The sequence below is a fragment of the Phyllostomus hastatus genome, unplaced genomic scaffold (assembly GCF_019186645.2).
Source record: "Phyllostomus hastatus isolate PE091 unplaced genomic scaffold, TTU_PhHast_1.1 phas_contig_210, whole genome shotgun sequence".
Classification (NCBI taxonomy): domain Eukaryota; kingdom Metazoa; phylum Chordata; class Mammalia; order Chiroptera; family Phyllostomidae; genus Phyllostomus; species Phyllostomus hastatus.
Window position 1 is genome coordinate 27,032,579 of NW_025333737.1, and position 22,072 is coordinate 27,054,650.

The following is a 22,072-nucleotide window of genomic DNA, read 5'->3' on the forward strand; positions in this document are numbered from 1 at the left end:
AGGTGGCGCTGGCGCCAATCGGCCGCTGGGGCCCTGTCCTCGACCCCCACCCCCACACACACCTCCCCTTCACTGGCGCCAGGGGGACGGAGGACACAGGAACCCTTTCGCGCCCCCAGTGCCGTCTGCGCTGCTGCCCCAGACGCAGATACGGCGCCCGGAGGCCTCACAGGGGTTGGGGCTGGGAGCGGCGACCTGGGGCCACGTAGCCCCTAGCCCCCAGCGCCATCTCCTCGGTCCCTAGGCTCTGTCGCGCCTAAAGCCCCGAGTCCCCGCAGCCTGTGAAGACCCGCGGAGGACCGCGCGGTTTGGAGAGGTAGGTGAGACACTCCCCTCCCTTTCCCTCGCCGCTGGGGACCGCGATCTCGTAGATCAGACCGCCGCGTGAAAGACCCCGCTGGGACCGGGCAATCCCTGGCCGCGCTTTGAGGACTGGCGGCGGCGGGCGGCGGGCGGCGGGCGGGCGGTACCCGGGGCCACCAGTTAACCTTGAGCTCCAGACAGGCCGATCCAGACGCGCCGATCCTTGAGCTCCGCGGTGGGGCCTGGGGCGCCCCGGCAAAGCCAAGGCCTGCCCTACCCGCTGGCTCCTTACCCGACTTTTCCTCCCCAAGCAAGGGTATGCGAGGCGGCAGAGGGTCGCCTCCCCGTCTCCCCCACACCCAGGGCTCCCCAGAGCCGGGCGCCGAACGCTCCTGCAGCCTCGGGCCCGCTCAGCCCCGTCTCCACTCACTGCCCCGGATTCCGAGCAAATGTAGCCGGAGAGAGAGACGGAGGTCGGTTGCCCTGAGCAGCCTCGTGGGTGGGGGTCGCTTAGAAAGGGTTAACAGTTCTTCTTTCTCCGTGGAAATTAGAAATCGGTCTGGAACTCTGGATCCAGAAGGGAGCCCCCAGGCCCCCAAGATGCAGAATCAGCCGTCTCTCTAGCAAACCGCCCCCCCTCCCGGAAGGGGTGGGGGAGGATGCTTGGGGGGAGTCCCTTGCTTTCAACCACCTTTCACGGAGGCGCGGGGACCTGGCTTCCTCGCCTTCTGGCCTGTGCTGGGGCTCGGGGGCCTCGCGCCTGGGGAAGCGGGTCTGCGCCTGAAGGCTGCCCGCACCGCCATCTTGCTTGAAACTCCCACTCACAAAAATGGTGTGTGTGCTTTTTTTTTTTTGGTAGAGGGTCGTGTTGTTCGTGGGAGGGGCAAAAGTAGGGAAAGGATCTCAGTCTGTATGGACGGGGTCAATATAAAAATGAATCACCTTTGGAAAGGCGTATGCAGAGAAACAGGCAGAATGGGACTGTGTGGTGGGTATCGCGGGGTCTCTTAGACATTAGTAACCCCCCAAGAGTCAGTGAGGAGTCCTGCACCAGGGCAGCTGTACCTCTCAGAATACATAGTCTGTAAATATTGAGGATTTGCACAAACATGGGAAGGATTCACGAAATCATGTGCTCCCAGTTGTGCTCAGGTGGGACACTCGTGTTTTCACCTCTACACACCCCTCCTTCCAAAGTAGAACCGTGCACAGTGTATTTCCCGTATCCCCAAAATGTTAAATGTGGAAACATACAGGCTTGAAGGGCAGGGCAAGGCCGAGAAGCCATCAGATTCCACAATCCTCCCTCACCCCAAGACCCAGTGGAATCATCTTCTCCAAAAGGAGCTAAGAATGTGGGGCTTGGCACTTTTCAAACTCGGAAGAAGAAACAGTTCCTGTGCTTGTTCAGGTGGCTAGGTGTGAGGGGAGTCTGCGGTCTGGCCGGCAGGCCTGGGCTCATAGAGCAGCAAATCCCCAGGCTGAAGGCTTTGGGGCAAGCCCTGCCCACTGAGCCTTGGGTGAGGGCAGGCTTGGCCCTGACCCCGGCTCCACAGGGGATCAGGCAACTGGAGGGCCGGGCCCCTGTCCTGTCTGGATGCCCCACAGGCCTCGGAGCCTATCTGTTCTGGCCCGAAAAGCAGGGATGGCGGAAAGAAAAGCCAACCCTGAAAACATCCAGATCAGCAATCTGCGTAGACACCAAAAGCCCCGCTGAAAGCAGCGGAGAAACTCTCCCTGATTGCAACTTCCCACTCTCCTGTGTGGCCACTGCGGATGGGGTCGGCTTGAGGTTCAGATCTGGGGTCCAGAGCTCAGGGTCTAGGGAGCTAGATGGTAGGGTTTGGGGTCTCTCTCCTCCTTTCCCCACGGCTCCCCTTGCTTCCTTCCTCTTCCAGAGCATCTCAGAAAGGTGACCAGGGCTTTTTACAGAGCCACCAAACCCCACGATTTCAGAGGATTCCAGGCCTCTTGAACATCGTTAAGACCTTCTGTTTGGATTGATTGGAGGAGTTTGTGCCTGGAAAAGGCTGAGCCCAAACAGGAGTGTTCATGTAGGTCTCCACTCTTTGCCCTTCTGCAAGAGCTCCGTCTGCGAACCCCGCAGTGGAAGTGTCCCTACCCACCGCCCCACTGTCTGGAAGGCAAAGGGCGAAGATACCGGGGCCTGAGAGTCGGTCACAACTCGAGACTTTTCCTCAGCAAGAGGCCCAAGTGTGCACCTCACTCACCCGCTTCCCACCCTCACCCTGTCCCCTTCCTCTCTCTTCTCAGCTCCAGGTACGGGAATGACAAACAGCCTGTACCTTGCAGGGATCATTAAGACCAAAGTGCCCCCCCCCAGCACCCCATCGCCCATCTTGGGCTGGCTGTGTCCCCAGTCTGAGCCCCCCCTTTTGAAGTACCCCAGGGCTAGTTTTCAAGGGTGAATCTCAGCTGGAGTGGAGGTGAGAGCTTGGTCCGGAATAAACTGGATACTAACCAATAGCAATGAGAAAGATACCCATGAACTCCAGAGCCTCCACCGTCCAGAGAAGTTCCTCCTTAAACTGTGGTAGAGACCAGCGCGGTGGCTCAGACTGCCAGGACTGATCCGAATGCCCCAACTCGTTCATAGAGAGAGGTCAGCCTCTGGAGCCTGCATCCTTTAACACAATAAAAGAAAGAGGATCCCACATTCCCACTTGGTAGATTTCTTACCTCTTCTTCAGGCCGTTCCTCCTTGGCCCCCGGCCCGTCTCCTGAACTGGGTCGGCCACAGGGAGCGAGGCTACTTCTGGGGGCTGAGACGTCTCTGCTTTGCAGCTCCCATCCCTGCTCCGGGGAGAGCCCGAGTCACTGCCGTGGGCCCAGGTCGCGTGGGGGCTGGGGTGGTGAGAGATCTGAGACCTCTGCGTTCTTCGGTCCGGTCCCCAACTCTGGCCGCACTTTGCAAAGTGCAGACCGTCCCTGAGTCCTGCGTAGGGTTCCCTTGCGCTGGGCCAGCGCGGCAGTCCCCGACGGCACGCACCTAGAAATGCACTGCTGGAGGTCCGCACCTTCGCCTCCGGGCTGGTTGCAGAGTGAAGATCTCTGTGGCTGCCGCCGACCCGCTCCGAAACTGCCTCCCCGCTGCGACGGGAGGACAGGAAGGTCGCTTAGCAGGGAGGCGGTTGAGCCGCAGGAGCCTCGGAGTCTGTTTCCCGGGGAGGGTCTGGGCAACTCGGGACTCTGCAGGCCTCCAGTCCCCTCCGCCTCCGGCCCAGCCGCAGGGGTGGACCCTGGAAGCCTGGGGGAGCCTAGCTGCAAGCTCGGGCCCTTCGGAGGCGGGAGCCGGGCAGAGGGATTAGAAAGGAGGTTTCCAAGTCCGGCGGAAGCGTCGGGCAGCGGCAATTCCGAGGCGAAGGGAGAGCGCAGTTAACGCGGGTGTCCCCTCCCACACCGCAATGCCAAGGGCCTGCGCGCGAAAGCTCTGCCGTGCAGCGAAGGAGGGGGAGGGGGCTGCGCTGGGGCGCTCTGTCCAGCCACCAGCGCAGGGAGCCCCCCTGACCCAGCGCCTGGCCCCGAGCGGGCCCTCCGGGGCGCGCAGGGACCCGAGAGACTGGGCGGGGCGCGCTTTCCGAGGGGGCCGCTTCTTGCCGACGTCTGGCTGCGAGGGAGAGGGGGTCCTAGTCCCCGGGCCCCCGCCGCCGCCGCTGGCGCCAGTGGCTCCCATTGCCCGGCTCTGGATTCTCCTCCCGGAGCGCCCTGCCTTACCACAATTAACGACCTAGCGAAATCCAGACAGGCCCCGGCGGAGGGGCACATCCCTCCTCTCATCCCGGCTAATTAATCAGAGAGCCTTAAGGAGAGCGAGGAGCTGTAAATGGGAGGTTTAGTAGAACGAGGGGGCGCTGACGCGGCCATTAACCTCCCCGTAAAGACGAGAAGCGCGGACGCGCCTGGCCGCGTCGGCGGCCCCTGTGGGCCCTTCCTTCTCAGCACGCGGGTTCCGGCTGCTCCAGCTCCCGCCTCCCGTCGGGCTGTTTGACTTCGCTCTTTGTCATTCTCCTTCTTCCCTCTGGCCGCAGTCAAGGAGCTCTTTCTCTGTGTCTGCTTCTGTTTACCTGCCGTCTGTCTCTTGCGCCCTTTTCGGGGCCCGACCCAGACCAGGAGAACTTCAACTAAGGCCACGGCGAGAGGCCTCGGCTGGCGGGCTGGCTCCGGGTCTCAGAAGTGGTGCTGCAGGGTTGGCTAGCGCGGAGGGAGCTAGAGACCCGGGGGAATATACCCCTACTCCAAACCCCAAGAGTAAGGGCATCTGCAGGGAAGAAAGAACCCTAAAACTTGGGGTTCTCTTTCGGTGTGGACCTGCGCAGTACAAACTGGCCAGTGGCAGGGGTGATCCAGGTCCCCGAGGAGAAGACTCCCCATCACGTGGATTAGAGACCCAGAGACCCCGCGCTCCCCTCTGTGTGGACAAGGGTGCACAGGTAGGACACCTGGGGCCGCCTCGGCTCAGTCCTGGAGTCCTCAGCACCCGTGAGCAGGTGCCCATTGTTGCTGGGAAGGCTGGGTGACAGCACCCATCCGACTTTGTGCCGTACACAATTGTTAGTTCTCTTTGAACTTATCTTGCGGGATACCCAAGTCTATTTCATCGCCTCCCTCTGCAGTCACATTTGTGATATCTGTACGTGAATGGTGGGTGAAAGAAAGGTTCTTAACATTTTGGGGGTCACTCACAGATACTTTAAATCTGAAGAAAGGTATTGATTGCTATCTCCCCAGAGGAAAAATGCATTTATGTAGTACTCTCCAAATCCCACAATTTCGGAGGGTTTCCGACCCCGAGAACCCCAGGTTAAGAACTCCTGTTTGATCAAAGAAGCTGGTGCCTGGAAAATGCAGAGAGACCAGATATGGTCCATGAATGTAGGTCTTCACTCCTCCCCCGGCCCATGGCTGACATCTCAGTTTTCACTAGGTCAACCTTGACCTTTAAAAACAGCTATGTCACAGTACTCCTGCCCACACCACTACTAGCGGGATCTGGCCTCCCAGTGAAGGTCAGTTTTTCCTCCCTCCCCAGGACCAGGGGGCTCGAGCGAGTGGAAAGAAGTCTGCTGGGGAAAGCTGATTTTGGACTGGCCAGGGATGGGACCAGCTGCTGGGGGGGTAGGGGGGCTGAGCTTGGACAGCCTCCCGGGGAGTAAAAACCCGCACTGGAGTTCCTGGGAAGAAAAGGCTCTTCAGCGACAACCCCGTAGATAATTCTGTCTGTGAGCCAGACAAGTGGAGACCAGGCAGTAGAATGTTCTTTTGTGTTTCTTGTTAATCTACCTATTCAATTTCCTCAGAGACTTCAAATCTTCGTGTACGAAGGGCTTAGCCAAGGTTAGGGGCTGCAGGATACCAAACTCTGGGCTGAAAGGGGAAGGATTTGTGCCTAAATGTTTTTGTAACTTGATCCTAAGAGCCAAATGACAGGTAGCCCCTAACACGCCAGGGTGAAGGGGTGGAGTGGGGGGTGGGTTAGCGACCTCCTACTTTCACCCGGCCTCACCGTGTTGCAGCTTATTTAGATACAGCTCTTCCTTCCCAGCCAGGGCCGTGGGGAAAGCTGGCCTGCTCCCCACAGCCCTGTGAATTGACCAAGCCAGATCTTCCAGAAGAAAATTGGGGTTTCTGTGGGGTCTGTGACATGAACAAACTTCCTCGTTTTAGGACTATATTCAGACAAATTAAGGGAACTGAAAATTATCTGCTTATTGTACCCTCCCCCTACACACACACACACACACACACACACACACACACACTCCAAACCGAACCCTTCCCGGCTGGCCCTCAACTGCCTACACATCTCCAGCAAATGTGGCCCAGGGTAGGAAAGATCCCAACCCATTTCTGTCTGCCCCTCTGTGAGCGGGCAGGACCACCACCTACCAGCCCAGCAGTTCTGGGCTGTAACAAGAAGACAACGGTTGGCTTATAGTACTCAGAACCCTGCCTGATAATAAAAAGAAAAAAGCCCCACAATTTTCTGCTTGGGACAACTTAAACTGAATAATTCTGGCTGTGAACGCCTGACCTAAATGCTTTTAATCAGAGCAGAAGAAATATAGGCCTATTTGTTCCTTACTTTACTAATTAAAGAAAGCTAATTGGTGTTCTCAGGAACTTCCGACTGGGGGTCAGAAGCCTCTAGTCAGTTGGTTGCCCCTCCCCCCCACCATGGAGTTGGCCTCTTTCTGACAGACAGTGGAAGGGAGGGGTGCTCCCAGACCCTGTGCACCAGGACTTTTGGCCCTGAAAAGGCAATGCCACCACTGGCTAAAAGTTCTTGCCCAGCAGGGTTCTCCCCCTCCCAGGGTCCCTGGACTCCTTTCCGGGAGCAGAGACCTCTAACTGGCTGCAGGTCAGCACCCTGACAACTAGTGGGGTGCAGCTCCCCCTGGAGCCCTGGAGCTTAGCCCAGGGCTGGGCACACAGTAGGTACTCAGGAAAAGTTCACTGACTGTGGAATGAAAGTTTCCACTAGGCAAAGGTCAGAAACTTGTTTGTGGAGTCCCTGAGGCTGATGCATGGAGACCTCCAAGGCCTCCTGGCTAGCCAGGAAATGAATGAGAGAGACCTCAGATGTTGTTTTCATTCCAGCTTCCTTGGCCCCCTACTTCTTTCTTACTCTTTCTCTAAGGCAGAATCTTGCTGCTCTGGCAAAGGGAAAGGCTCACTGAGAATTGTGAAGAGAATATGTCACTGCTTCCCAGACCTTTTCCGCACCAGATCCAGATACTTCAAGCTAAAGGGAGTTTGAGAAATGAGCCAGATAATTGCTCCAATTCTGTGTTCCTCATAGAAGAGGGAGTTACAGGCCAAGGGGTTCAAGTAGCCTCACTCATATGGACGTTGCTCTCTAAGTCAAAGAATTCATTATACATATCCAGGCGGAGAGGCACACCCTCCAACACAGTCTGGTTCTCTGAGAACAAAGCAAGCTTCTTCCTCCTCCTCCTTTGCCTCCTCCTCCACCTCTTCCCCCCTCCTCTTCCTTGTTATTAACAGTTACTACTTACTAAATGCTCCCAGTTCACCTGGCATTGTGCTAAACCCCAGACACATTGCCCACTAGTTAATCTTTACAAGGGTCCTAAGAGTTGTGATATCCAGAATTTGCAGACGCAGAAGCCTCAGTGTGTGTGTGTGTGTGTGTGTGTGTGAATGTTGGTGTGACACTGGCAGATCTGAATGCTCAAGAGGTATAACAGGGGTGGAAATAAAATTGACAATGAAAAGCTCCAAGTTTTTGAAATATGGAATGTTTTAATAGAACACAGATAATTTCTCCTGCCCTAAAGTAAACAAAGAAGGGATGCAATTAACTGGCTAATTCCAAGCCCCAAATGCTTTCCCTTGAAATAGGCGGATAATGAGGCTGACAGTATGTTTGCAGTTGAATTCGCCTGATGTTGCTCCATTCCGGCCCGCCCCCCTCCACTTTTGTGAATCCGTTGGGCAATCACACACATTCTCATACACAGGAATGCTGACACTCATGAGCCTGATTTCATCCTGCCTCCAGAGTCTTTTATGACTCAGCCCCGGGAGTAGCGTGCCCGAGGCTATGCAGGGCGCAGGTGCTCCAGATGGGCACCCTCCTAATTAGGCACCTGGCAGGGCCCCCCGCCTGGCTGGGAAAGGCACGTCTCCTGAGCCCCAGGCCTGGGCAGGCACTGCACCCTAGTCTACCGTGCTGGCAAGCGCCTCTGCCACCCCAGGCCCCAGTGGTCTTGTAGCCTTTTTCTTCCCTTGCTTCCCTGCAGGGTGTTGTCAGGGACCAATGTCCTGAGAATAACTTTGGAGAAACTTCTGGAAGAGAGCTGTGAAATATAAAAGTATCTCTGCCTTAGGGGAAGGAAAAGAGGGAACCCAGTTTCTCCTACACCATGTTTCTCAGATCCTGGATGTCTCTGAGTGCAGTCTCAGGTGGGGGGAGGGGCGGGGGGGCTTGGTACAGAATAAGGTTTCTTTTTCCTCACCCTACCCTGTAACCCATAGGCTCCATTGGCGCCAAGGGAGCTGCCTGCTCTAAATGACCTTCTCTTTCTGGTTTATGGGACAGTCATAGAGTTGACTCCTTCTCTTAGTCATCAGAGCCTCTTTTATAAAGTATTCAAACCTCACAACATCCAATCTTATAGGCCTGTTTTCATTAGGCCTTTGAGGGCCTGAGGCACTTGCCCACAGTCACACACAGCTAGGAAGTTCATACACCGTGAGCCAGCTTTGTCCTGGAAGGGAGCGGGCCAGACTTGTGTTGGATCCCAGTCCTAGCTGAGCTCCTCCAATTCCCTTATGTGCTCTCCAAATCCTAGACCCAGAAACCCCTAAACTTCCAACATAGACAATCCACAAAGGTTGCCTTTCTGGAAGTGAATTTTGGTTACAAGAAAGACGTTGCTAAGATCGTCATAATTTGGGGGTAAGAATATTCTGCTCGAGTCGAGGATACATCCCCCAGTCCTGCTTCACCGTTTTTAATAGTCGCTCTCATTCTGGCTAACCGCTTCACTTCCTCGGGCCTCAGTGTCTTCTTTTGCATGTGAGGAGTGGAGGTTGAGCATTCTGTCGCTGCCCTTGAGCTGGCTACCGCGGAGATCAAAGGAGATTTGGGCTGTGGAAGGCTCCTTGGAGTCGGGATGGGGGTAGGGGATGCGGAGCGGATGGAGCATGAGTAGCTGTCGACTCCTTTCCCAGCCCTCACTCATTTAATTGTGTTTCTTTCGCTTGGCAGAGGGCGCCAAAGGCGACGCGCCGGCGGCCAGCCCCAGGCCAAACCCAGTGCGTCTGCAGGAACCTCTGCAGGAACCGGCCCCTTCACCCCTGCGTGGGACCCGGAGCTGCGCGAAGATCTTTCTCGTTCAGCGCAGACTCAACACCAAGACGCCGCCTAGAGGTCAGCCGCGGCCACAGCCTCACCCGCCAGCGACCACAGAGCTGGAGCCCCAAGCCGTGGCCAGAAATGGGGGCGCGGGTGGGGTGGAGTCGGGTGGGGAATCCAGCCCAGGTCTCAGGGACGTGGCTGCCTGCACCTCTGACTTCTCTGAGACACCCCTCCCCGCTCCGCCCTTGCCAACGAGCCCTGAGAGGGACCAGGAAGGCCTAGAAATATTTATTCTTATGTCTCTTCCTAAATGAAAAGGAGTGATAATTTCCGTTTCTCCCAGGACCCCGTGTTCATACTGCCTTCTCCCGCTATCCAAATTGTCCAGCCCCCTCCAGTTATGCTAAAACTCTGCTCATCTTCGCCAAGGAAAGGCAGTAGGGGAAAGTGGCCCCTGAATCTGACATCATAGTTATCCACGTTTTCAACTCTCTGCGTAATGTGGAGACCGATATGCTTTTGGAAAGTCTTCAGAAAACTTTCAAGGGTGAAAAGAAACATCGCCTGAGTGGTCTTTACTCACCGAGTGGCCATCAGCTGGACTAGTGTGTGAGTGACACGCCGGACGGTGCTCGTTGGCACTAGCGCCCCTGTTGGTGGGTGTCTGTGCTGACCATTTGAAAGTTGACTCCTTTGGGGGACCAGGCGACCTGGGAAGGAGGAAGCTGGCTGAGGTCTCTGGGGATGGGTTTGAGGTGTTGCTGTTCGGCCCCTTGCAGAGAGTTTTCTTTTGAAAACTGGGGTCCATGGCCTGGGGTCTGGGAACAGGGGCTAGGAGAAAGCGGCCAAGTCCCTGAAAGGTGCACGCAAAACTTGTGTGTGTACAGGTACGTCATTCTAAGGCCGTGGCCTATTCAGACTTTCTCGAGTCTAAGACTAAAATAGTTCAACCCCCTTTCCTGGGCCCAGGGAGCCAGAATCCTAGTTCAAGGAGCCAGTTGCTGAGCTGCCCCCACTGCAGCCCTGGGGGTGGGGCCTGGGTAATAGCAGTCATGAATGGTGTGGAGACTGCTGGCCTCTCAGTTCTGTGCCCCCCCCCCATCACTGACAGCTCCCAGAGGTGAACTCTGAGCGGAGGGTGACTGCCGGTGCTGCCATCACAGTATCTTTAATAACATTGTAGCACGATACAGTGCGAAATGGGGGAGTTCGGGCAAGTAGTGAGGAGGGGAGCTGGAGGGGCCTCTCCATGCATATCCTGGCATAAGAACGTTAGGATGGAAATAAGCTACTTCTTGTTCTCCCGGCTGTTAAGGAGTCCCCCCTCTTCCTCTTTCTTTGTTCAAGGAAGGGGCCAGGGGGCACCCTCACCACCTGCAGCAGAGTGAGACCGCCTGCATCAGAGTCAGCCTTTCAGAAGATTCAGGAACTGTAGCCCACAGCCTAGTATTTCCCCTGCCTATTCCACTTTTACCCATTTAAAAAGAAATCCCCAGCCGCGCTTTGGCACCATTTCTGGGAAGGAGGGGGCATGGAGGGCCGCACCTGTGTGTCTGTGGAAGGAAGGTGCCCTCAGGGCACCAAACTGCCCCCACCCCAGTCTGCAGCTGGGCCCCAGTGTTATACCCACGCGGGGCAGGGCCTGAGCTCCTCTTGGCCTCCAGCGCCTCTAAGACCTGGCCCTTTGGTGTTTTGTTGGTGAATGACTGAGTGAGGTGTGACCCCCCAATTCCTTTGCTCCCCCACCCAGAGCGCATCTAACCAGGCCCCTCCAGCAGACAAAGTGAGCAGAAAATCAGTAACTTCGCTCCCAGTCAGCTGGAGCCCAAGGCGCAGGCGGGTTTTTCCTAGTTTTGGTTCACGAAGGCCTAATGGCGATTCCAAATGCGGAGTCCACCAAGTTGTATAAGAACCCAGCGGTCCAGAGCGGGAAGGAACTGGTACGGAGAGGGCCGTAAAGGTCCAGGTAGTGGCTGTTTCCGTTTGATCTTGAGGCTTTTTAGGAGCCGGAGAGGAGACGGCGGCAGAGCTCGGCAGAGGCTGATTGGGACCCTCCTCAGCGCCCGCCGTCACTTGCACTTCCCCGAAGACAGCCCCTCGGTTTCTCCTCTGGAAGCCCCTGCCGGCTCCGGCCTTCTGACCCCCTCTCCGCGTCTCTCCAGTACCTGGCAGTAAACGGGCGGGGCCGGGCAAAGGTCTGGCTGCTGGAGAGGGAAAGAGAAAAAGAAAACAACAAAACCCGCTTTCAGCGGACAGAGGCAGAGCATGGAGGTCCAGGACGTGGCTGGCAGAGCCGGGGTTTTAGCCTTAGAAATGCCGGGCGCCTAACTGCTTTGGCGAAGACGGGGAGTGTCGTCTGCGCCGGTGAGCCGAGCCAGCGATGCGCGCGGGGCGCGGGGACTGTCGTTCGCGCGGTGGCGTCCAGTCCCGGCCGCGTGGCCGCCCGGGTCCCCGCGCCGGCCAGGGCAGCGCGGCGGCTCCTCCTCCGAGAGAAGGGCCCGCCCGGCAGCGGGGACGCCCGGAGCAGAGCCCGGGGGCCGGGGGCCGGGGGCCGGGGGCCGGGGCTGCTTCTCTCCGCGCAGACGGTCTGCTGAGGCCAAAAGAGGAAAAAAGAAAAAAAAGGGGGGGCCAAGGCGGGGGCTTTTGCGGCTCGTAAATTTGTTTCCCCTGCCTTTTAACCCGCCCCCCGGCCGTCTTTCTTTTCAGGACGCGAGGGGATGTAAACCGTTTGAAGTTCATCAACACGGTGAAGTTTTATTGTATTTCCGGTCCCCAAGATTTATACCCGGGAGGGGGAGCGGGCGGCCAGGCGGACTTCTCCGCTCCCTAGGACTTCCCCGCCGGACACGTGGCCACTCGGACACTCGCCTCCGGGGCGAGGGCGGGAGGGAGCTGGGCCCGACAGGACGCGGACGCCCGCGCCGTCCGCCTTCCGACGGCCGCCTGCACCCGGCGCCGCGACGGCCTGCAGGTAAGTGCGCCGCCCCGGCCCGCCGGCCGCGCGCGCGGGGTGTCTGTGCGTGCGCACCTGCGCGGCTGCGGGCGTCTGGGGGCGTGCAGGTGGCAGCAGAGGGCTTCGGTGGGGCCTGGAAGAGGAGGGCCCAGGCGGAAGGTCAGGAAGACGGAAGCGAAGTTGTTCTCTGCGTTCCCATCTGAGTCCTCAGCCTGCCGGTCTCATTGGCGAATTCGGAATAGATGGTCTTACCTGGGACAGCTCCGCCTCTGCGGGGCCAGGACCCTCGGACGTTCCCGGCTGGGTGACTTCACAGCCACCGCTCCCTGCAGCCCGCTTTCCCTCGCAGTCGTGTTCTTCTTCGGTCTGTGCGCTGGTCGCCCTGGCACTTCCTCACACTCTGTTCTTCCCTCTGTCTCTCCCACCGTCATTTCCTCAGGACGCCTGTCCACTCTCCTGTCTAGATCCCCGTCTTAAAGCTGGGGGTTGAGGTAGGGCTTGAAGACGTGGCCTCTCCAATCTGATCTACCCTGGGTGACCCTGGAATAGAAGCACTAGCAAGATGGTGAACATAGCTGCACCTTGTTAAGTTTGAAGTTGAGAAATCTTTTGATCTGTGAAGACCTCCAGCTGCATAAACAGAGGCTGAGAGGCAATAATGACCACGCAGGTATGTCCACCCATGAGGCCCTGTCCAGCCCTGGGGCTGGGCCTCCGGGCCCTCCGGCCAGGCCTCCTGAAAGGGAGCAGAAGTTCCTGGAATCTGAGCTGCCAAGATCACCTCCAAAAACGGTTCTGCCTAAAGTCTTGCCTCCAGTTCTTTGGATGTGTTTACTGGCAACTGGGTTCTAGCTGGGGAAGAGATAGAGGGAAATGAATGCAGTTAGCCGGCTAGCCATTTTGGCCCAGAAAATGGCTGCAGGGGCCTACCCCCGGGGAGCCTGTGGCCCAGAGCATGAACTGGAACTGCTGAGTGAATTAGGTAGTTTCATGTTGTTGGGCCTGGATTTCTGAACACAACGACATTAAACCACCCGACTCACGGCAGTTACTGCTCCTCGCTTAGCTGGAGGAGTGGGGCGTGGAGCAGAGTCCGGACTGGTGCAGACCGGTGCAGAGGGCTGAGGCCCCTCGCCCAGCAGCAGCCAGTGTGTTCGCCAGGGAGGAGCCCTGGGAAGTTCTCAGGGGTCTCCCCACTTGTGTGTGTTTTTACCGCGTGTCGGGAGAGAAGGGCACCGAAAGGCACCTTGCTGGGCTGCTCTGCAGAGCCCAAGGGTGACAGTTGGGGCTTCGAGCGGCCTTCCTTGGAGTCTGGGGCTCCTTTCTGCACCCAGACTTTCCAAAGAAAGTCTCCCCAACTTGGCAAGTGCTTGATTACAAGAGACGCAGGGAGCCCTTGAGGTCTTTGTAACCCTTTGGGGCAGAGGGCTCCACCTTAACAGGAAGCTTTCGGTCCTTGAAGAGGGCTCAGTATGGTCCTTTCCAAAAGGAAAAAAAACATCAGGATCCCTTGCAGTTTCAGCCTCTAGGCCTCCAGGGTCCTTCGTAGGCCCCCTAGTGGGGCAGAGGTGGGTTTTGTTTAAGTCCTTTTCCCAATCCCACAGTTGGCTGCTTCCCCGCCTAGAGGCCAAGGCATCCTCACAGACCCTGGGTCTGGGCTGCAGGTTTATGTAGGTGCTGAGAGCCAACCCCCGGGAAAGGGGCCTGACTTGTAGGCTACTGGGGAGCCCAGGCTGTTGGGCAGCTCATTCAGACGGATGGAGTGACAGGAGATGGAGAAGGGGGTGGGGAAGGGGCAAAGCTGTGATACCCTCTTTGACCCCAGCCCTCTCCGGGCTCCTGGCTCTCTGCCCAGGAAAGGAATAACTACAAGTGCTGGCGGAAGGCGTGGGATGGTCCAAAGCATAAGCTAACTTTTGTTCCCAAATTCCACCCCCCACCCCCCACCCCTGCTCGAGGCAGAGGAAATGTGGAAAGGGGCCCAACCGGATGGGGCTCCGGCGCCAGGCTGGCTTGGAGGGTAAAGGAGGGGGTCTTTGAACAAGGGGCCTCTGCTAGGGTGGAGGGGCCCCTTGGGAGACCCACTCCCAACCCAGGGGCAATGCAGCCTTTACCCCACTGTCCTGCTGAGCCAAGGCCCACAGCACTGTCTCTTGATATTTTCTCGCCCTCGCGTCTGGGTGAAGGGAGTCTGGAGTTCCTGCTGCCTTACCTTGCTTCTCGCTGGGCCTCTTGCAAACCTGCCCAGCCCAGCCGCTCGCTGGGAGCCTCACTGTCTTCCATCCCTTGCGTTCCTTGGCCGCCCCCTCCCAGGAACAGTGCTGTAAAAAGAGAAAAAAAAGGGGGATGTTAGAGAGAAAGGAGGAAATAAAGTCTTTGGAAAGCAGAGAGTTTTACAACAGCCACAGGTTTTATGGAAGCAATTCCATAATAACCTTCTACCTGCTCAGCTCCTTTCCGCCCGGCCTGCCGCCCACCCCGTTTGGCCTCCTGGATTCTCCCTCCCAAGGAGTCAGCCGCCCCCACCACCTTCCGAGTCCCTGATGTCTGAGGGTTGGTAAGAAGAGATTCCAGACACATGTGCTTGGGCCGCTGACCTCTCAGTCCTTCCTTTCGTCTCGGACATGTTGGAAGGGATGTTGCACAGCAGATTGCGTTACTTTACGATTAAAATCCCCATGTGCAGGGTGTGGAGACACCGAGGTTTGAGTTTCTGTGTGCAGATCCAGTGTGATTCGTTTTGGAGGTGGTTTTGTATGAGGGGTGGAGGTTCTGGGGACCTCAGTGTCCTCCCCCATGGAGCAGCTGTCCCGTCTCCTTTCCCAGAGTGGGTCTGGGCTATGTGATCCTGGGTCAGAAGAAATATCTTGGGGTGCTTAGGGGCATAGACTGGGGGACTTTTCTAATTTCGTTGTCCCCAGCCGTGCTTTTGTGTGACCTCCGCAGTTACCTGAGGGCTTTCACATTACACTCATATTTGCATCCTGGTCAGATTCGCACTATGGGGAACACGCTCATGCACAAGCATGGTTCCTCCATCTGGGGCCCATCCTTACCCTGAAGTAAGCACCACACAACGCACTCTCGCCCCTGCAGCTTTAGGTAAGATACGCAGCCAAGGATTTTTGGTGGGACAAAACATGTCACGAAATTTCATGACCTCCCTTGGAACAACCCGGGGTATATTTCCTTCATTTTCCAGATACATATTTCAGAAGGAAGTTGTAAAAGAATTCCAACTTAAGTCACATGCAGTTGTTTGAGGCTGCGGTATACATTTCACTTCAATATTAAGTCAACAGGCGGGTTTTCAAGTGAAGCTTCCAAATCAGCTAATGTTTTATAGCCCCAATTCAAGTACGCAAACACTCAAGTTTTTGCCCTTTTCACAGGGGGTGTGAGGTTTATAAAAATGTGCACACAAGCTTTTGGACCATAGATCTTGTACAAGTAAAATTGTAAACCTACATAACTCAGGGGTTGTTCACGCATCTACTTATGAACCACTAGGTTGTACATGCGAAAGCTGAAGCACACCCAGTATTACGGTTGGGCAAATTTACTTATTACATATTCGATACACAGCATAGAGCACAGCACATTTGCACACTGGATCCGATATTGATTTGAAATATATGTCCAGGATGTCAGGATATACACATCTACCCAAACACAGCATGCATACATTTCAGCTTAGTTCACCCATGCAAAACAAACTTTCCCTTTTCCCATGTATTGTTTTCGTGTTTTTTTCTTTCTTTCCATTTTCCCCCTCTGTCTACATTTTGTTTCTCTTCTTACTGACAAGGACCCTTCTGAAATCCGCCCCTAAATCTAGGCACTCACCGGCTGGTCCTGGCCAGGTTCGGCCTCACTCAGCTGTGCTCTGGGCCCCAGTGCGGCCAGGGGCTGCCGTGTTACCCTCCCTGCTCTTCCCGGAGCCACCCGACACTGGCCCCAGCTGTGTGCAGGCGCGGCTCCTGTGCAGGGAATGGCAAGAGGCTTGGAAGGGAGGCAGGGTTTTCCTCGTTTCTCTTTAGGATTGGGGGTGGGGTGGGGAGCAGTTTGCTCCCTCAGGACACCGTGACCCCCACTCAACCAACCCCTATTAAGCATCTTTAGACACTGGGCTCCAGGGGCCGCAATCCTGTTTGTCTCCCTCGGGCCTGGTAGGTGCCATTGTCTGGGAGAAAAAACAAGGTTGGGGGGGGGGTGGTCACAGGCCCTCAACACCCAAACAAGGGGCTCCTTCTCAGCCAACCATGTAATCATTTGCCTGAACTGGAGCTGAGCTCCGATTTGGAGCAACAGTGCTTTCTAGAAAAGCCTGTCTGCGTGGGACTCATTGCCTGGCACATGGAGTCCCCACCTGGAGGGAGGTGAGCTGCGGTGCAGGCTCCAGGGCCCGGTGCTGGCTCATGCTTTTCCTCTCAGTCACTTCTCCTGAGGGGCCTGAGGCCCGCAGAGCCTGTCACTTTGAAACTGTTCCCACCCTCTAGCTTCTTTGTGAGCTAAGGCCAAGCTCTGGTCTCAGAAAAGAGGTCTGGGTCCTCTCCTTATTCAACACCCAGGAGCCACCAGGGGGTTCAGGGCAACTCCCCAGGCAGACAGGCACCCCCAACCTGGACGCTGCCTGCTGGGACACCCCACCCTGGTAGGGCAGGGGCCATGGCCCAAATGCTCTTCCAGCTCTAACTTCCTCCCTGCGCTAAATGGCCCTCTTGACTGCCCTGTTGAGCGACAAATCCAGGGTGGGGAGTGGCAACCAGAGGGCTGCAGTCGGAGTCCAGTGCCTGCGCAGCCTGCGTCTTTAGAGCAGCCTAGCGCTGTGACTTCTCCATAAATTAAAAAAAAAGTCCCTGCCCCCAGTCCGCATGTCCTTTTGGGCCCTAATTTATATATTGCACAAAGCCATATACTCAGCCCGCCATGCTTCATAACACCATTATTTATGGCAGGAGAGATCTTTTTCCTGAAGAGTATATTTATTACAGGTAAAGCCAACAGCAGACTCCATACATCTGGCAAATTGAGAACAGGTGCTTTGCCTTAAAACTGATTCATTCACACTGCGCCCAGCTTTCTCGCTGGCGAGTCCGGTAGCTCCCTCCACTTTCCCAAGCGTCCTACCGCTACTTAGAAGAATTTGCATGTTGTTTTTTTTTTTTTGTCTCCACACTTGGGTCCCATGGAAAAAGCAGATCTTCCAGCTGTTCAGTTCTGGATATGCTGGGCTGTCGCCCTCAGAGAGCTGGGGTGGAAAAGGAGGGGGGCGGCTGGGCGCCTGCATTGATCTTTAAAAAATCATTTTGAAATCGCCATAATGTGAAGAAATATGGCGCTTCGCCCTCGTATTTCACACGTAATGACACGAGATGGCTTCATTTGGAAAGAAGAGCGGGTGGGAGGGTGCGCGTGTGCGGAGGTGATCTGCAGCCTTCTGCGCGGGCAGAGGGGTAAATGGCCAAAAAGATAAAACATCAAATTAGAATGGCCCTACTTTTGTTAAAATAATGGGGCTGGGGACAGCCTGTGTGTTAAGGACCCAGGACCGGTGAGGGCTGAGAAAAGCTGCCCCTGCCTGCCCCTAAACGCCACGCAAGGACCACCGGGTCTGTCCAGGGGCCACCCTCCCTGGGCACCCACACCACAAGAAGTGACTGCGCCCAGGGTGGAAACTGGAAGAGCAAAGAGGAGCCAGGAAGCCAGCCAGTGGGGTTCGGGGTTGGGGGGCGGGTGTGTGTGGATCCCAGCTCAGGGCTGGAAGGACTGATAACAACAAAACAGGGGCTTGGAAGCTCCGGTGAGACAGTCGCAGGAGGGAAGGCAGCGGCGGAGCAGGAGGCTGACCCCGCGGGCTCACTGTCTGTGCTGGCGCCCGACCCCGGTGTCCGGGAACCTCTCCGAGGGACAGTGTCAGGTGAAAGGAGCCCGAGGAGAGAGGGGACAGGCTCCATCCTCACCGGGTGCAAGAGGAGAGATCACTCTGAACCCCTTCCCGCACCTCTGCTCCACTGACACCTTAGGGGAAGTTCCCTCAGTCCTTTGTCAGTTCAGCTCCCCCATCTGGGCGGTTCTCAGGGCCTGGCCTGTTATTCAGCGGAGGAAAGGAGAAATGGCTGTCCCCCCTCACCCCCATACTTCCTTTTGGCCGGGGCCAGAGAGAGGCCCGAGACATTTAGAGGAGCTTTGGCTAGTTGCATCAAAGTCACAGGCTCAACTTTCCAGGGCCTGGTGGATCCCTTTAAACTCACGACGGTTCTGATTTCAGGACAGCTGCATTTTAGGGCAGGGTTTTTGGACACTGACCCCCTTACATCCTCCTCTCCCCTCTCAGCTACTGAGGGGTCAGGAGAAGATCCCCGGGCCCTTCACCCTCCTCAAACGGCCACAGAGAGCCCCCTCCAAAAGAGAAGAACGCCTCAAAAATGCCCAACTTCTACCCCCCGTCATTTCCAGGGGATGGCTGCTGCGCAGTTGTCTAATAAACACTTTGTGTCAAGGGGACAGAAAAGAGGAAACGAGGGCCCGCGGGGCGGAGTGGAGGTGCGAATGCGGGGGTGGGGGTGGGGGGACAGGACCACTTCCTCTTTAATCGCGCCGTGGGCCCCACTGGCTGCTCCCAGGCTGGGGCTCTCTGCCTCTCCAGCCCGCCTGGGGAGAGGGCTCCGCAGCCCGCGTCCCTCCCGAGGCAGCCCGCTGCTTTCCCTCCGCCTCTCCTCCGCCCCCGCCGCCCCACGTCGAGAACTGGCCCCCCTTCCTGCAAAAGGCGGGGGGACCGGGAGGCCGGCTGCTCGGGCTGAGGTTACGTGGCCGCCCGAGCCCTGACGTGATAGCACATTGCATCAGCATAAAACAATCCATCCTCGATATGGAATGCGGTGCGGACGCATGACAGAGAGAGCGCAGCCCCCTAGCCGGATTGATTTATGTCGGAGCTGACGCTTTATCAGGCAGTCGGAAAAACTTTGACCAATCATTTTGCAAGGAGCGCTGAGCCGGGCTGCTCCACTGTACTTTGTTGGCTGAGAAGTTGAGCAGGGGGTGGGGGTGGGAGGGTGGGGGGCTGGGGGGGTCGCGTCCGAAAGCCCTCACACCGGTCTGGGTGCCACCTCTCTCCCTGCTTGGGCGCCGCCGCGCGAGCGCTTCCCTTCCCCCTGCGAGCGCCCGGATAATGTCTGAGAATGTCCATTTCTGGGACGCTTAGCAGCTATTATGTCGACTCGATCATAAGTCACGAGAGTGAGGACGCGCCTCCAGCCAAGTTTCCTTCCGGCCAGTACGCGAGCCCCCGGCAGCCGGGCCACGCGGAGCACCTGGAGTTCCCCTCGTGCAGCTTCCAGCCCAAAGCGCCGGTGTTCGGCGCCTCCTGGGCGCCGCTGAGCCCGCACGCGTCCGGGAGCCTGCCGTCGGTCTACCACCCCTACATCCAGCCCCAGGGCGTCCCGCCGGCCGAGAGCAGGTACCTCCGCACCTGGCTGGAGCCGGCGCCGCGCGGCGAGGCGGCCGCCGGGCAGGGCCCGGCGGCGGTGAAGGCGGAGCCGCTGCTGGGCGCGCCGGGGGAGCTGCTCAAGCAGGGCACGCCCGAGTACAGTTTGGAAACTTCGGCGGGCAGGGAGGCCGTCCTGTCTAATCAAAGACCCAGCTACGGGGACAATAAAATTTGCGAAGGAAGCGAGGACAAAGAGAGGCCGGATCAAAGTAAGTTATAAAAAGTGAGGAATACCCAGGCCGAAGGCCAGGCGAGGGGGAGGGGAAGGGAGAGGCAATAAACTGCGGACAATGTGAAGGGAAACCGCGGCGGTGGCCGGAGAGCGAGCCGGGAGGAGGGGAGAGGGCGGAAGGAAGGAAGGAAGCAAGCTGGGTGCCCCGAAGGGAGCCCGAGGCCGCGGGAGGAGCGACGCCCCCACCACGCCAAGTCCTGGAGGGACCTGGGGCGCTGGGACCAGCTCGCTGCTCTGGCGGCCTCCCTTCCCCCGCACTCGCGGGGACCTGGCTGGAAGCTCGGGAAGAGGCTGGGCGGAGAGAGGGGCTGGCGGGGCCGGGGAGGCAGCCAGCGAGGCGGAGTGCCCGCGCGGGCAAGGGCGGGAGCGCACGGGGCTGCCCGGGCCCGCGCGGCTGGCAGAGCTCCCCGCGCCACGCTCAGACCGTAAAAGCCGGCCAAGGGGAAGTGGGAGGGGGCTCATTAGGATTTTATTTGCGATGCAACAGCTTGGCGGAGAACTGAGCCTAGCAGATCTCGCGCAGTAGCGGCTGAGGGTCGGCAGCCGGCGCCCGGAGGGGCGGGGAAGCCCAGGAACCGGTGACGGAGCCCCCTCCCCGGATGCGCCGGCCCCTCCCCGGAGCCTTCCCCCGGCCTCCTCCTCCCCTCCTTGGCATCCACTCCAGGGTTGCGGCTTCCTTTTCTGCAGCGCCCCGCTGCTCTCCACGGGGCTCCCTGGCCCCAGCTGGTGCTGCCCGCCTCGCAGGGAGTCGGGAATCTCTTCCGAACTTTGGGGCCGACAGCCGGAGGGAGAAGGAGGGGTCCCAGAGGGGCCCTGGGGAGAGGAAGGATGGAGAAGAGGCTCGCGGAGAGGTGGAGGACGGTGCCCTCCGACAGTAGCCCCTCATCATCCCCCAGCTCCTCCTCAAGTGCCCCCGCCAGGAACCCGGGTCTGGATGCGTTCCTGGAGGTGCTGCTGGCTGAGGGTGGTGGTGGTGAGTCTCGTGTGTTTTGTTTTCAGGGTTGAAAAGAGAATATTCGTTGGGGGCTTTTAACCCCAACCCATAACCCTCGGGCTGGTGGGGACAAGTCCTCACCTCTTACTCTTTTGGGAGAGTGGGGGTCCGATTTTTTTTTAACTCTCTCCTTGCCTGGCCAGATTTCCCACCAACAGAGCGGTGCACAGGCCCTTTGGGGCGCCCCTACTGCCCCACTCCCCTGAGGTCCCTGTGGGGTCCCAGCAGCCAGGTTGAATAATAAGAGCTGGCATTTGAGTAACCCTGATTCTTCCCAAACCCTCCCTGCTCACACCCAAACAGACCCCCCCACCCCCCAAACCCCAACTGCCTGGAAAACCCATTATTGCAAGGCAGCAGTTTGGTTAGAATCAATTATTAACCGTTTTTTTCCTCTTTCATATTTAATGCGAATGTGGGTCCCATCACAGGCAATCACATTAAGGAAATAGCGCTGCAAATTGGTAAGACATGGTACTTAGTGTAGGATGAACCAGATTATTTTTAAAATAATATATTCCGTGCTTTTTTATTCGGAGAGAAGGAATCAAGCAGAGGGCGGCTATCATGTCTAATAGCTCTGCTTCGTGTGGCAACTTTTCCTGAGTTCCAGGGTGGGAAGAGAGACAGTGAGGAGAAGAGAAGCCTGTACATATTTTTTATTTCCTCTCCCCCCACAAACCTTCCACTCGATTACCCTGCTCTCAGTCCCCCTTTGCCACACGGAGCCCGCTGGAGTTCGGCGTGCTGTGAGTGACTCTCTGTAACCGCCCCCCCCCCCCACCGTTATCCATGGCTCCCCACAAGGGGACCGGCACATTCTTGCTTCCCCATTTCCCTGAACTTGCTTTAACCAAAATGTGAGCTGAGCAGGAGCGGAAAGGGAGAGACTATTGCAACCATAAGTTATCTGTGAGCCCCTGGCGCTCCCTCGTCCACAGACCGGAGTTGATGGATGGTTGCAATTGGGGCTGCTTGTGAACTGGAGTGTGCTGGGTGTTGGTGCCTCTCCGTGCGGACCTGTGTTTGTGGTGTGTGTGTGTGGGGGGGGGGAGATGTCTACACAGACACACATGCCTGCTGCCATGTGGCCAAGGGACTCGAGCTTGTGACCAGGGCACAGTGTCCTGGGGCTGAACTGAAGGGCCGAGCCGTCCCGTGGCTGTGGCTGAACAGGAGCTGCTCTCCCCCAGCCCGGTCCTTCTCTGACCTCGCAGACCTGGAGCCAGGGCCCTTCAGGTCGGCCACCCCTG

At 57.5% G+C, this 22,072-nt stretch overlaps 2 protein-coding genes and 1 long non-coding RNA gene across 4 annotated transcripts in view; all 3 read left to right on the plus strand.

The window, feature by feature from the left end:
• Window positions 1-11,996, plus strand: LOC123816667. Its single transcript, XR_006785324.1, has 4 exons — window positions 1-316; window positions 9,059-9,757; window positions 10,496-11,512; window positions 11,855-11,996. It is a non-coding gene; the product is annotated as an uncharacterized LOC123816667 (long non-coding RNA).
• Window positions 11,987-22,072, plus strand: part of HOXB8 (homeobox B8) — a 21,298-nt gene continuing 11,212 nt past the window's right edge. The window contains exon 1 of one of the 2 annotated variants that reach the window (XM_045835714.1): window positions 11,987-12,119. The gene's annotated coding sequence lies outside the window, so the exon portion shown is untranslated. The remainder of the gene's footprint in view (window positions 12,120-22,072) is intronic. The other variant, XM_045835712.1, reaches the window with a different exon arrangement.
• HOXB9 (homeobox B9) overlaps window positions 19,179-22,072 on the plus strand; it is a 5,145-nt gene continuing 2,251 nt past the window's right edge. Inside the window, exon 1 of the mRNA XM_045835706.1 lies at window positions 19,179-19,802. Within this exon, the coding sequence (XP_045691662.1) occupies window positions 19,286-19,802 (517 nt within the window). The 5' untranslated portion in view covers window positions 19,179-19,285. The remainder of the gene's footprint in view (window positions 19,803-22,072) is intronic.